Source organism: Aedes aegypti, chromosome 2, assembly GCF_002204515.2.
Source record: "Aedes aegypti strain LVP_AGWG chromosome 2, AaegL5.0 Primary Assembly, whole genome shotgun sequence".
Classification (NCBI taxonomy): Eukaryota; Metazoa; Arthropoda; class Insecta; order Diptera; family Culicidae; genus Aedes; species Aedes aegypti.
In genome coordinates this window covers 263,558,486-263,571,104 of record NC_035108.1, presented here as the reverse complement: position 1 = coordinate 263,571,104, position 12,619 = coordinate 263,558,486, and the positions used below count along the sequence as shown (strand labels likewise).

Sequence of the window (12,619 nt, the reverse complement as noted above, 5' to 3'; positions counted from 1 at the left end):
ATGGTCGCCATCCTTGGAAGCACACACGACACACTAAATCAGTTTCTGTTTTATTGTACTAGAGGAAATGAACAACTGTCCCTCCTACAGTGCGATTTTTGCTTAACACAATCGATTCCATAAGTAATTTAGAATTTTCCAAATACATAGGATAACTGGTTGACGAGATGCTCAGATGAATTGTGAATATATTTTTAAGAAAACAATTAAAATTCTTTATAACTTAATATCAATGGAAAAAAATGCCAAGAATGTATGTTGATATTGTACGGTCTTCAATGTTCCATTCTTCAATTGAAGTTTAGGGTTATAACTCACTCCAACTGGTGTACTCCTTGAAAAGCTTCCATGTGCTCACCTTGGCACTCGCTTGGCAACATTTAACTCATTCGTGTTCGCTCATGGCCACTTCCGACGTGCCCTCCTATATACACACAGTTCACCTCGAACGAATCAATTGACGTTTTGGCTCGGCTTCCTGCTGGTTATGAATGAAAGCGTTAACACGAACAGAAATAATTCCGTAAGTACGTACTACGTCACTAACCGATGCTCCGGCAAACTATCATGCAAAGTTCTCGGAAAACGAGTTGAAGGGAAAATATTGGTTCAACAGTCAACTCTCCGTAACTCGATGTTGAAGGGACTGTCGAGTTGGGGAGGTATAGAGTTATAAAACAGAAAATAAGTGCAAATGCAATCCATCGAGGTAGCCATGAAAACCAACTCCTACTATGGTTCTCTAATTCGATATCAAGATACGAATTATCGAGTAAGGGAGAGTTAACTGTATTTTCTCATTTGGATCAATTTTAGGATATTTCACTACACCGCGTGCTTTACTCTAACTAAAGCGTGAAAAGAGAGCAGTTCAAAATGCACAATTGGTGTTATTTTGGAACTCAGACACTTTCAACATGGCTTTCCTTTGTAGCTGTGGGCATTACCACTAGGCTATAAAAGGCCTCATTGAACTCATAGTTTCCGAATTGGTATTCCAACTTATGTACACCAGGGTAAACAGAAACCAAGGATTGGCATTTTGAACCATTTTCTCCAACTCTGCAATTAAGGTTCACATCGGTGTTATGGTGAAGGTTTCGTTCGATGCTCTTGACGACCGTAATGCTGCAATGTTTCACCATTCGTAGGAACCAAGGGCAAATAGGAACTGATTATATCGAATCACAGTTAAGCGGAAGAAAATGAACGTGTCGTGTGAAAATGTGAACACGAAAATCCTTTTATCTGCCTTATTAACTTGATTACCGCAAACGTTAGCCATCTTCTGCTTCTTGGCATTACGTCCTAACTAGGGCAAAGCCTGCTTCTCAACTTAACTACAGTTATTAACTGAGAGATTTATTTGCCAAAGTTGCTATTTTCGCATTCGTATATCGTGTGGTAGGTGCAACGATAATCTATGCCCAGGGAAGTCAAGGAAATTTGCATTTTACGAAAAGATCCTGTACTGACCGGGAATCGAACCCAGACAAATTCAGCATGGCTTTGCTTTGTAGCCGAGGACTCTAACCACTCGGCTAAAGAAGGCCCCAACGTTAGCCATGAAAACTACGAATTAATTTCCCGTTTTCTATCATTCATCATTATATTGCTCCGTTGAGATTGATTGAGGGAGACAACTTTTATTACTTAGTTGGGGTTGTTTGTCTATTTTAGGGTCAAGCTTAGCGTATCATAAAATTGACGTCAAATCTTTCTGCTTCCAGATGGGATCCCAAGAAACGCATGACACCGGAAGAGGCAGCCCGCCACGAATGGCTCCAGCCAAGTGCGTCCTCCACGTACGTCTCGTCCAAGTCCAAGGAAAACAGTGATAATCAACTCAGTTTCATGCAAAAACTACAACGATCTCAGCCAATGACACCAAATACAATCCTTCCGGAGATAAAGACTCCCAACAACCGGCAGCGCTACGTTAAGGAGCGAGTCAAAGGTGAGTTTATCGCTTTCCCCTCGAAACTCCTCAATCAAACCACCCAAGCAGCAGACCAGAGGGTGGTGGGTGATTGCACGAAAGCTTGCTTGCAAGTTCTATGAAAAAGCTTCAGCCGACGAAAGCTCGGAGCACTTTTCTACACCTCCTTTTTTCCAGCTTTCAACACACCTTTCACGCTTCCACTACTCTTCTTTAACTTTTGATTTCTCTTTCTTCCTGTTATCGCTTGTGTGCTTCTGCTTGTGAATTATTTCCACTCGAATACGCCGTCAATCTGCACGAACGCGCAGGCAAAAAGAAACAGACCAAAGAGTCGAGCAAAAGCTCCGGCCAGAAGCAGCAGCTCACGAAACTGATCATCAGTTGCACCTCGGTGAAGGAGCTTATCTCCATCTTCGACACGCAGAAGAAGGAAGGGAGCAACTGAAACTGCTGCATTCGTCGAAACTTCCTGCCGTGGAGCGGGGGATTAGCTATAGATGTCTTACCTAGAGTACCTACCCTAGAGCTAAAGTAGGATTGGATGCTTGCACGGATATAGATACCTACCACTGTTCTTTCTAGATACTGCTCGTAAGTGTAGTGTATTATGTGTTTGGCATTGTCCCTTGCAATTAGAACATCTGTCGAACGGTCATCATTGTGTCGGTCAGCCAGTAGTTCAAGCATATCATTGGCCATTTTGAATCGAATGAAAGTTGTTCGTGTTGTTTGTTAGTTTCCATATGTTACGACATCTTCTTGCATCTTAGACGCCTGAAGAGGAATACCGCACCTTATCTGTTATAAAATTTTCATTCTAAAATTTATGTTTTACCCGAATGTCATTTCCCCGAATTTTATTCCTCAAAAAACAAGACTGTCTTTCCCGCAAGGTGATGTGGTTCAAAAAGGTGGAAACATAGTCTTCAGTAATATGATGACAACAAAGGAAGAATGACAACAATTAAAAGAAGGAGATATTTGATTGGTATTATCAAATATGCCGAGGAAGATGTAACCTCCACCAATCATGAAATTTGAACATTGAAAAAAATGATAGTTTTGAAAATGAGTGCTGAAAACTGTTCGGAGAAATAGGCTATTCGTGAAAACGGAGTTTTCAGGAGTGACATTCGAGGCTGTTTCTGATTTTTTTGTTTAATCATTGTTAGTTTGTAGTCTTCCAATGGTTCCAATCAGGCTACGAAAGCTATTAGCAAGTTCATTATGTACAGTAGCCTCCAAAAGCTTGCATGCCTGATTCTTAATAAAATCTACGAAAAATGTCTAAGCAGTAAGATCTTAGCGAATGTCGGATGAAATCCTTTCGAAACACCTGGGGAAATTTTCAAAATTTTGAAAAATCGTTTAAGATGCTTCTTGATGGAACCTGGAAGGTTTAACTGAACAAGGATTCCTGTGAAAATCTGATGAATTGCTGAAATCTTCCTACGAACTGCACTTGCAAGACTTTTAAAATACTTGAGCTAGATCTTTTTAGAATATTCCTCTGAAAAATACTTAGTAGACTTCTGGCTTTTTCGACCGCCCTCGACCGTGTTTGGCTACGCTAAAAGGATTAGTATCGTTTGAGATTTTATTTTTAGTTTTTTTGGTAGAAACAACTATCAACTCACCGTTTGGATTACAGACGATTGAGATTTCCTGCATGTTACCATTGCGACTCTCATTGATGGACATTAGACTTATGCAAATTTTGAAGTTTTTGCTCTCCTATGTTTAATCGATGTCAATTATGATGAAAATCATTCTCCCAAAATTTGAAGTGATTTGGTTGTGTGACTTTCGCCTCATATTCCGGACGCTTTGATTCGAATTACGGACAGCTCATGATAATCATTAATGGAACAGTCAAATCATCAATTGAAATCGTTCAATCACTTAAGAGACGTCTAAGGTAGTTGGGCATTATAAATTTGTAATGATATTTATGGAAAAACCTAATAAAATGAGCCTCGAGAATGAGAACTTTTGGACGGCGAAAATTGAAACATTTCGTGTGAAATGTTTCCCATACAAACGAGAGTGTCCGGAATTTGAAGCTGTCCGTAATATGAATCAAAACGGTAAATGGACAGCAGTGAAAATATATTGATTTTATAATTGAGCTATATGAATAGCTAACTCACTCTATATCGATTTCTTCAAAAAAATCTTTACATTTGTTCAAATTTTCCTCCTTAAGGATTTTTAGGGACTTCACTTACAATCTTTCCAAGCATTTCTCTAAAAAATGTCTAATATTTCTAATAGGAATTCTAAAGGGTGTTTTGTAAGAACTTTCGGTGGAATCTCCAGGGAAATCTCTGGGGGAGTTTTTGAAGGAATTCTAGAAGGAATAACTGCCGGAATTTTTGATGAAGTACTGGAAAGAATAACTGGGTGAATTTTGTTAAGAAGTTCTGGATGAATTCCTGGAACAGATCTTTGAAGGAATCTTAAGAAATATTTAGGTATAATTTCTGGAAGGAGTTGGATGAGTTTTCAAAGGAATGTACGGATTAATACGGAGTGTACGGAAGCATCTTCTGGGATAATTTCTGAAAGAATATCTATGAACATTAGGGTGCGGCTTATTTTTCAGAAGTTCTCAAAACCGAAAATTCGTGTGCTCTACTGAATTCAAATCACATTAAAAGAGAAACCTCAAAATCTGAGCCAAAAATATCAACATTTAGAGGTGGCGCAAGCGTCTTAAAGGTGAATTTTCAGATTTTAAAAAATGACCTTCAGTGAAATACATATAACTTTTTTATTTTTCAACCGATTTAAAAACTTTTAGCATCAATACCTTCAAAATTTAATTTATAAAAACTTTGTCGAACATCAAGTTTGTCTAAAATCAAAACAGCTAGTAAGTGAAAAAGTGGCGTGATCGGGGAGTTCGGTTGGAGTAAGTGAAAAAGTGCCGCGATCGGTTAGTTCTGTTTGATCTTTCGACCTTGACGCTTGCTTTTGCCGAAGCGAGCGACGAGGGCAGGATCAAACATGTCGCGCGTCGGTCTAGTAAGTGAAAGGGTGGCGTGATCGGGGAGTTCGGTTGGAGTAAGTTGGGAAGTGCCGCGATCGGTTCGTTCTTTTTGATCTTTCGACGACCTTGACGCTTGCTCCTGGGCAGTGCGTCAAGAAAGCCCGAGCTGTCGTCCGTGTTTTTTTTCGGGTCGCGCACCTATTTTTTTTTTTTCTGAGTGCTAGCCGAGCAGACGAGTGAAGCTGAAAGTGGATTGTGGCTGCTCAGTCAGGGATAACGGATCAATTGGTGAGCTCGTTTCATGCTGCTATTTCTAATCTATATAATATGTATGACTGCACATTTAATCGTTACAATGGTGGGATGTAAGTGTGATGTTTCAACAAAGTATGGATGGTTCGTCACTGTGAGTGTCGACACAAACTCTGATTCATGATTTGTTTATGTTTAACTTTTTTTTTCAGAACACCCCTTATATACCTTTATTTTTGTAATTGGGAAAACTTTGAATGGTTCGACACTACAAGTGTAGACTTGCGAAAGGTTCACTTTATTCAACAAACTTTGGATGGTTCGCCACTGTAAGTGTCGGCATAAGAATAAGAGTGTTCTATGATGTCCCAACCAATTGAGTCTTTTGTTTCTTTTCAAATAAGTAAAATATAATAACACATGCTTTCGTACTGACAGCTGTAGGAATGTTACATTTAGGTATTTGTTCAACAAACTTTTAATGGTTCGTCACCTCAAGTGTCGGCATAATTTTCCTCTACATAGAAATTATATGAACAATTATATTTACGTATAAGCATGTATATATCTCACAAATCATTGTTTATCATGGTCTAATCGCTTATCAAAGTGAATCCTTTGACCCAACGATCCTCCCCATTAACAGGCATCCCTCCCAGTAACCTTTGTGGAGATGCAGAGGCAAACACGGTCTCCAAATAGCAAAGGTTACACACTAACATTCCTTCCCCCAATCCCACCTGACTGCAAGGACGTGGCCGGCGCCGTTATTGACCTTGTATAAATAGAGGCACTGAATTATGCACACTGAAGAAGATTATGGCCAATCCCAGCTGAAATGGCAACCATTGATATGTGTAGTCAGTCTAAGCTAAGCTAAGCTAAGCTAAGCTAAGCATCAAGTTTGTCTAAAATCAAAACAAGTTTTAGTTTTTTTTAGTAATTTACTTCAACTTTTTCCTCATTTTACTAAAAATTTCAACTTTGTTTGATCACAACTTCATGATTACTCAACCGATTCCAAATCTTTTTACATGTTTTTGAAGCTAATTCAATTGTTTTCAAACCTCTCATGCATCACATTTCACAAAACAAATGCCTTGACCAAGTTATTCAGCAAAATCTGCACAAAAATATTAGTTTTTAATGAATAATGCCAGATTTTTTTAAATTTTTGCCGGTTAAATATTATCTCTAAAGCTAAAACTGATCTTTCTCATTTGTGTTACCTTTGGGAAGGACTTTGCAACAATTTTTAAATAATTCGGAAACAAAAATATGTTTGCATATGTTAAAAAGTATGTGCACTATTCAACTCGTAATTAAGGCAAGATGCTTTATAAATTTAAGTTTAATAGAAAAAATGCAATTTCCGGCGAAAAAACTTGAAAAATCCAAAAAAGTTTGATTTTTTCAATTAAAAATCACGTTTTTGGGTATTTTTTGTTGAATAACTAAGTAAAAACCATTTTCTAGAAAAATATTTTGTATGGACAGTTTGAAAACAACTAAATTTGCTTCAAAAACATGTAAAAAGATTCAGAATCGATTGAGTATTTATGAAGTTATGGTCAAACAAAAATTATTTTCTTAGCAAAATGAGGAAATATTTAGATAGAAGTATTTTTAACTTTGTCAAATTTTGATTTTAGACAAACTCGGTGTCCAACAAAGTTTCCATAAATTTAATTTGAAAGATAATGGTGCTAAAAGATTCAAAATCGGTTGAAAAATAACCAAGTTATATGTACTTCACTGAAGGTCATTTTTTATAACTTGAAAATTCACCTTCAAGACGCTTGCGCCACACCTTAATGTTAATATTTTTGGCTCAGATTTTAAGGTTTCTCTTTAAATGAGATTTGAATTCAGTAGAGCACACGAATTTTTTGTTTTGAAAACTTTTGAGAAAATAAGCCGCACCCTAATGAACATCCTTGAAACTGGAGAAGCCTCTTAAGAATCGCTTGAGGAACTATCGCAAGAAGCCCTGGATGAACTTATGGAGGATTTAAAAGGAATAACTGAAGAAATCCTGGTAAAATTCAAGAAAGAATCTTTACAATAAAAACAGCATAATGTCTGCTGGAATAATTGGAATAAATTGTTTCTGGCGGACCCTCCGCGAAGTTCCTCGCAGAACTCCTAAAGGAATCGCAGGAGAAATTTCAGAATAAATCTCTGTATAAATTCCAGAAGTTGTCCCCAAAGAATTAGATGGAACCCTGAAGGGATTCCTGTAAAAAACTTCTGTAAGATTTCCCGAAGAAACATCAGATGCAATAACTGGAGGAATCCTTTGGAAAATACCTGGTGGCATACTTGTAAAAATGATAAGACAAATCCTGGAATGAGGGATTATTGGATTACTTGCAGCATCTTTGAAGGGATACAAAAAAAAAAACATTTGACCACTATAATATGGCCAAATTTAGAGCCAGACATTAGATTTGCCAAGTAAGGTTATAAAGATAATCGAAGGGTATGCTTTTGAGAAAGTCGACTTTAAACAGTACTGGACAGAATAAAGTACGCATTGGCCGTTTTTCCATACAAAATGGTCAAGTTTGGAAATCTGAATCTCAGCTTCTAGTGGTCCGATTGATCTGAAATTTTCACCACAGCCTAGATATAACATAGATTTTACTCAATTGAAATATCACTGTATTTGAAACACAATCTTTTGAATTATTGGAAATCTCTCAACTTGCGAAAAATTGCATAATTTTATATTGAAAATATTTTGAAAACAATCAGTTTTACCGAAAAATTATGTTCTGCAAACTTGTGTGTCTTATCAAATTGCAATTTTTTGCAGAAGGACATATTGCTCTAAATATTTCCATTTAAAAATTATTTCTATTTCAAATTTTTGTCATTTTTATCAAAATTTAAGATTTGCGATAATTTTAAAGTTTGTTAATGAAAAACTATGAATTTCTAGCCTAGCAAATTTGAGGTTACTTTCAAGCTGCGGTGAAAATTTCAGGTCAATCGGACATCTAGGAACCGAGATGTAAGCCTCCAAACTTGACCATTTAGTATGTGAAAACGGCCAATGCGTACTTTATTCTGTCCAGTACTGTATAAAATGTAACGAGCAATTACTATGGAGTAGTGTTTGGCCATTCAATTCTATTGCTTGCTCCTGTTGGGTCAACGGAATCGGAATTAATCATGTCTGGTTTCGCGTAGTGTACGGTGACGAAAACAGTATCGGCAATTTTTGCTCATGCATTGATTCCAAATTAATTTATTTATTGAACGAATTCTGCAAACAAACAATCCTTTCCCATATCTAAGCACCCAGTGTTTTCTTGTGGAAGTGCAGAGGACTCATCGGCTTCCTTAAAGCAAATAACACGTCAACATTTCTGTTCCATATGAAAATTGACCTGCTTTCGGACGCAGCCGATGCCGTTATTGTTACTCAAAATAAGAGCTCAAGTATTTACACATTTATGATGCTACTGATACCGAGAAGCGTATGATGTTTCCTTGTTCGAGTAGGGGAACATGGTCCAATACATACTGATGGGGTAAAATGGACCGACTCATTGAATCATTGCTAGAATGTTTCAATTTGTATTATTTGCCAAACGCTGTTCCAATATGTTTACCCAAAAGTTGCTGCTACAACACATGTGTGGACGTAAACTCAGATTTTCCCGGTGAAATCAAACAATGTTTCAATTTTTTTCCTAAGTCGTAAGCTTTTCCGATGATTTTATTTACGAATAAGCATTTCCATGCCCCAAAGCAAACTCATGGAGAAGCTTGGTTGCTGACTCTTCGTTCTCCATACCAAATGGTATTCTACTCCATCCATTTGGTTATTTTGAACCACCCCCATTTTGCAACCATCTTTTTGACACGATTTAAAACCGTAAAAAAAGCTCAAATTTGGGAAATGTTTTCATTGTTGGCTAGCAGATATTATGAAGTTACTTTTAGGAAATCGAAAATTGTCTTACGTAATTAATGGATCGCCCCTTACTTGCAGAATTTTTGCAGAAACATCTAGAGGAATATATGAAGGGAAGAATTTGAGGAAAAATACATTCAGCCGAACCTGAATAAATTTATAAAAGAAGCTTATGAGAATTCTCTAAAAGTAGTATTGTAGGAGACTTTGAAGTAAGACAAGGAGAAGGTCCTGGAATCCTTGCAGGATTTTTTAGATAAGAGGAAGTTTTATTGGGCATTATAGGAGAAATAACTTAAAAAATCGTGGCTTATTCAATTGAGCATCCTTTGCCAGAAATAACGAAGGAATGTCGGGCAGATTTTTTGGAAGAAATCCGAGAAGAAATAACCGGAAGAATTTGTTGAGGAAGTCCTTGAGGGATGCCTGGAATATTTTCCTAAGGAATCTATAGTGAAATTGTTACAAACAATAAAGTGATTAAAGCACCTAGAATGGGTCCTAATGAGCACTTACCTTGTTTACCGTGTTTACCATGTTCACTATGTTTTAGTAAAAGTTAATAAACATTTTTACAGATTCCTCTGTTCGTTTTGTTCACACGTGCTCATTTGAATCACTTTACCTGTTTGCATGTCATGTTGTATGTACTACATTCCACTTAACCAACTCCGCTGACTGTGTACAGTTGTCTCTGTGTAACGTTCGTATTATAATTGAACTTTCTCCCTCTATCTGCTTCATTCTAGCAACAGATCTTGAAACAGCACAACAACAGTACTCGCTGCACCGATTATACCACGCCAGAAAGACGACCCTGAATTCGTCCAACAACAACAGTGGCAGCAGCACCAACATCAGCAGCAGCAGTGGCAGTAGCAGCTACAACAACAACAATAATAACAACGGAAGCAGCTCCATCACCAACCATCAGCACGGAAGCAGTCAGGCAATAACGTCCAGCTCCAAGTATCCGTCGAGTCACCACGTGGGAAGTCACCATCATCATCACCATGGCGGAATGCCTCACTCGCAGAGCACCGGAGACGTATCGGCCATTTTCGGTCGGGCATGACATGACACTCTGAGCAAAGCCAAGGACACCAGCAAGATCATCAGCTTGATCTAGAAGCTGGTCAGTCCAGGCTCCGTTCGGTTATACGTTACACTCTACAGAATGCTACACTAGGCTACGAATAGTTACATAGGGGATAGGGGATATTCTTTAGAATCCGTAACTCTGTGAATAGTTTGTAGTGCAGTGTATAGAGTTCCGTGCGTATCTGGACGGGACATTCGAGTTATAGAGACAAAGAGCATCTATGAAATGAAATGTTAATCAGTATCCATAATCCTCAGAGATTAATCTTCCTCCCACTGCCTTCCTCCCAAAAAAAACGTAGCGGAGTTCTCTCCCTAGGTGATGGATCTCCATAAGGTAGACTAAATAAAACAGAAGCATGTAGTAGATCAAACTGTATATAAGATAGTAAGGTGGGAATCTCCTCATAGAAACGTGATTCTCGCACTTCCGATCGATACGCACTCGAATGGCCAGGGTCACTCTCTTATCAAGACTATAAATTGAGACGAGCTCTCCGAAGTGCTTGGAACAGGTTACATGCCGTTCGATATCTCTTCTCGTAGAAATATTTCCCGCAACGGCTTTTTCTTTTTCAGCGTTTTATTAGACTTATCGAAATCTTCAGTGGTCATTTGTTGCGTCCGGTCGGAAGGAGAACCATCGAATCCTCCCAAAAGAACTCCCCATATATTTAGCGTAGAGGTAGCTATGCGTTATAATTCATTGAAAGCCTGATGATGGTGATGATAAATGTGGTGATATTGGTGCAGCAGCCGTCATTGCTAATAGACTTTAGGATGTGAATGGTACCTAAGATTGATTCCTCTCTATCCAGTTGACAGGGACGTTTGACAGGAAGTAATGATACATTTAAATAAGCTTCGATCGATTCCAAGTAGCGAAGGATGAGGAAAGACCAAGCGAAAGAGGCCAGGGACAGATGATTGCGAGTGTTTGAATCCAGTATCGAGGCAATTAGTGTACTTGTACAGTATGACTGACTTTTAACGGTAATATAATACCATGTATCCATAAAGTAACTGTAATTTATTGTTTAAAGGAAATCCAGATGACAAAATTTAACAATTTATTAAGCAGAAGAAATCAAATAAACAAAAGCTAAAAAAGAATTATCGTAATCAGCAGTTGATGCAAGTGATCCATAGTCCGTAGTGGAAGTAAAAGAAACAATTCGTTAATCTAAGCATTAAGACCAATTTCATTCGACAGAACTTTGTTAGGTAATCTTTGGAAATTGAAAAGCACATTTAAAATGATCAAATGCTATCTCGCAGGTGACAACAAGTAATAATAATCACAGTGCTGACATTTCTTCAATCAAACATTTTCCACTGCTAAACTTTTCTCTCCAGACAAAACTATTGATTGCGATTCGAGCAGAACAAAATGCTGATTTACTATAAAGCAAGTATAAATGTATGGATTATCAACCTTATATAATGGACAAATTATTTTATGTACATTCTTGGAATCAGTGACCGAAAATAAAAATTTTAATTAAATACCCACAGTAATGAATAACCAAAATACCTGACGTTTAAAGAAACACTCATCGCTAGGTAAAACAAGCCGAAAGCCAGACACTCCTACTAAAACTACGAAACGACAAGGAATGCGATTCACTTTCATCCGATTGAAGAGGGTGCTTCGCTAAAGATGCCAAACGAGCACCACCTCTTATCGTTTTTTTTCTTTTGCCCACGAGCATAGCGACAATCGAGACGATGAAGATGATAAGATGGAATGTCCGGAATCTGTGTGCGAAACGCATATGCGCGTGCCTTTTGGTGGCCGGTACTAGATGGGTACCTGAGCACGCCACCGTAAGTGGTTATGAGTTTTGAAGATCGTGCTTCTGTGGTTGAGATAACTTTAGCGTGTGGTTTACTTTCTGCCACGCAATGAGTTATATAATACAGTCTACTCTCTATAACCCGATGTTGAAGGGGTCAAGTTAGGAAACATTGGTTTACAGAACACAAAACCATTATCTGGATTATCCAGTTACAGAACTCGAATCATTGTAATTGCGATCCAATGGACCATCGAGTTAGCCATGTAAACCACCCAAGCAAAGCTTGAGATCATATTGAAAACTAATTTTGATGTTGTGATGTCGCGGATTTTGATAACTCAGTTTGTTGTCATTTTGGTCGTTTTAACGGTTAAAATATCAAAACTGAGAGCAGAAAAATGTTCCCATGATATCAAATTGAAAACTCTTTTTGCTGTCAGTGAAAGCAAATTGAAAACAGTTTCTGCTATCATTGAGAGCAAATTGAGAACTCATTGAGATATACATATTTTTGATTGATATTAAAATGTGGCTGCGACTAGATAAATGATTTATTTTTATATTCTCATAGTATTTAAACATGTAGCACGAATAAATTTATAATTAAA

At 37.7% G+C, this 12,619-nt stretch overlaps 1 protein-coding gene across 15 annotated transcripts in view; it reads left to right on the top strand.

The window, feature by feature from the left end:
- LOC5570893 (dual specificity tyrosine-phosphorylation-regulated kinase 2) overlaps window positions 1-11,743 on the top strand; it is a 414,629-nt gene extending 402,886 nt beyond the window's left edge. For 8 of the 15 annotated variants that reach the window (XM_021844970.1, XM_021844968.1, XM_021844976.1 and 5 more), the window contains 2 exons: window positions 1,731-1,957; window positions 9,861-11,743. In XM_021844970.1, coding sequence (XP_021700662.1) covers window positions 1,731-1,957; window positions 9,861-10,186 — 553 coding nt within the window. In that variant the 3' untranslated portion in view covers window positions 10,187-11,743. Of the gene's footprint in view, window positions 1-1,730; window positions 1,958-2,250; window positions 2,534-9,860 lie in introns of all 15 variants that reach the window. The other 7 variants (XR_002500512.1, XR_002500511.1, XR_002500510.1 and 4 more) reach the window with 7 other exon arrangements.
- The last annotated feature ends 876 nt before the right edge of the window (window positions 11,744-12,619 follow it).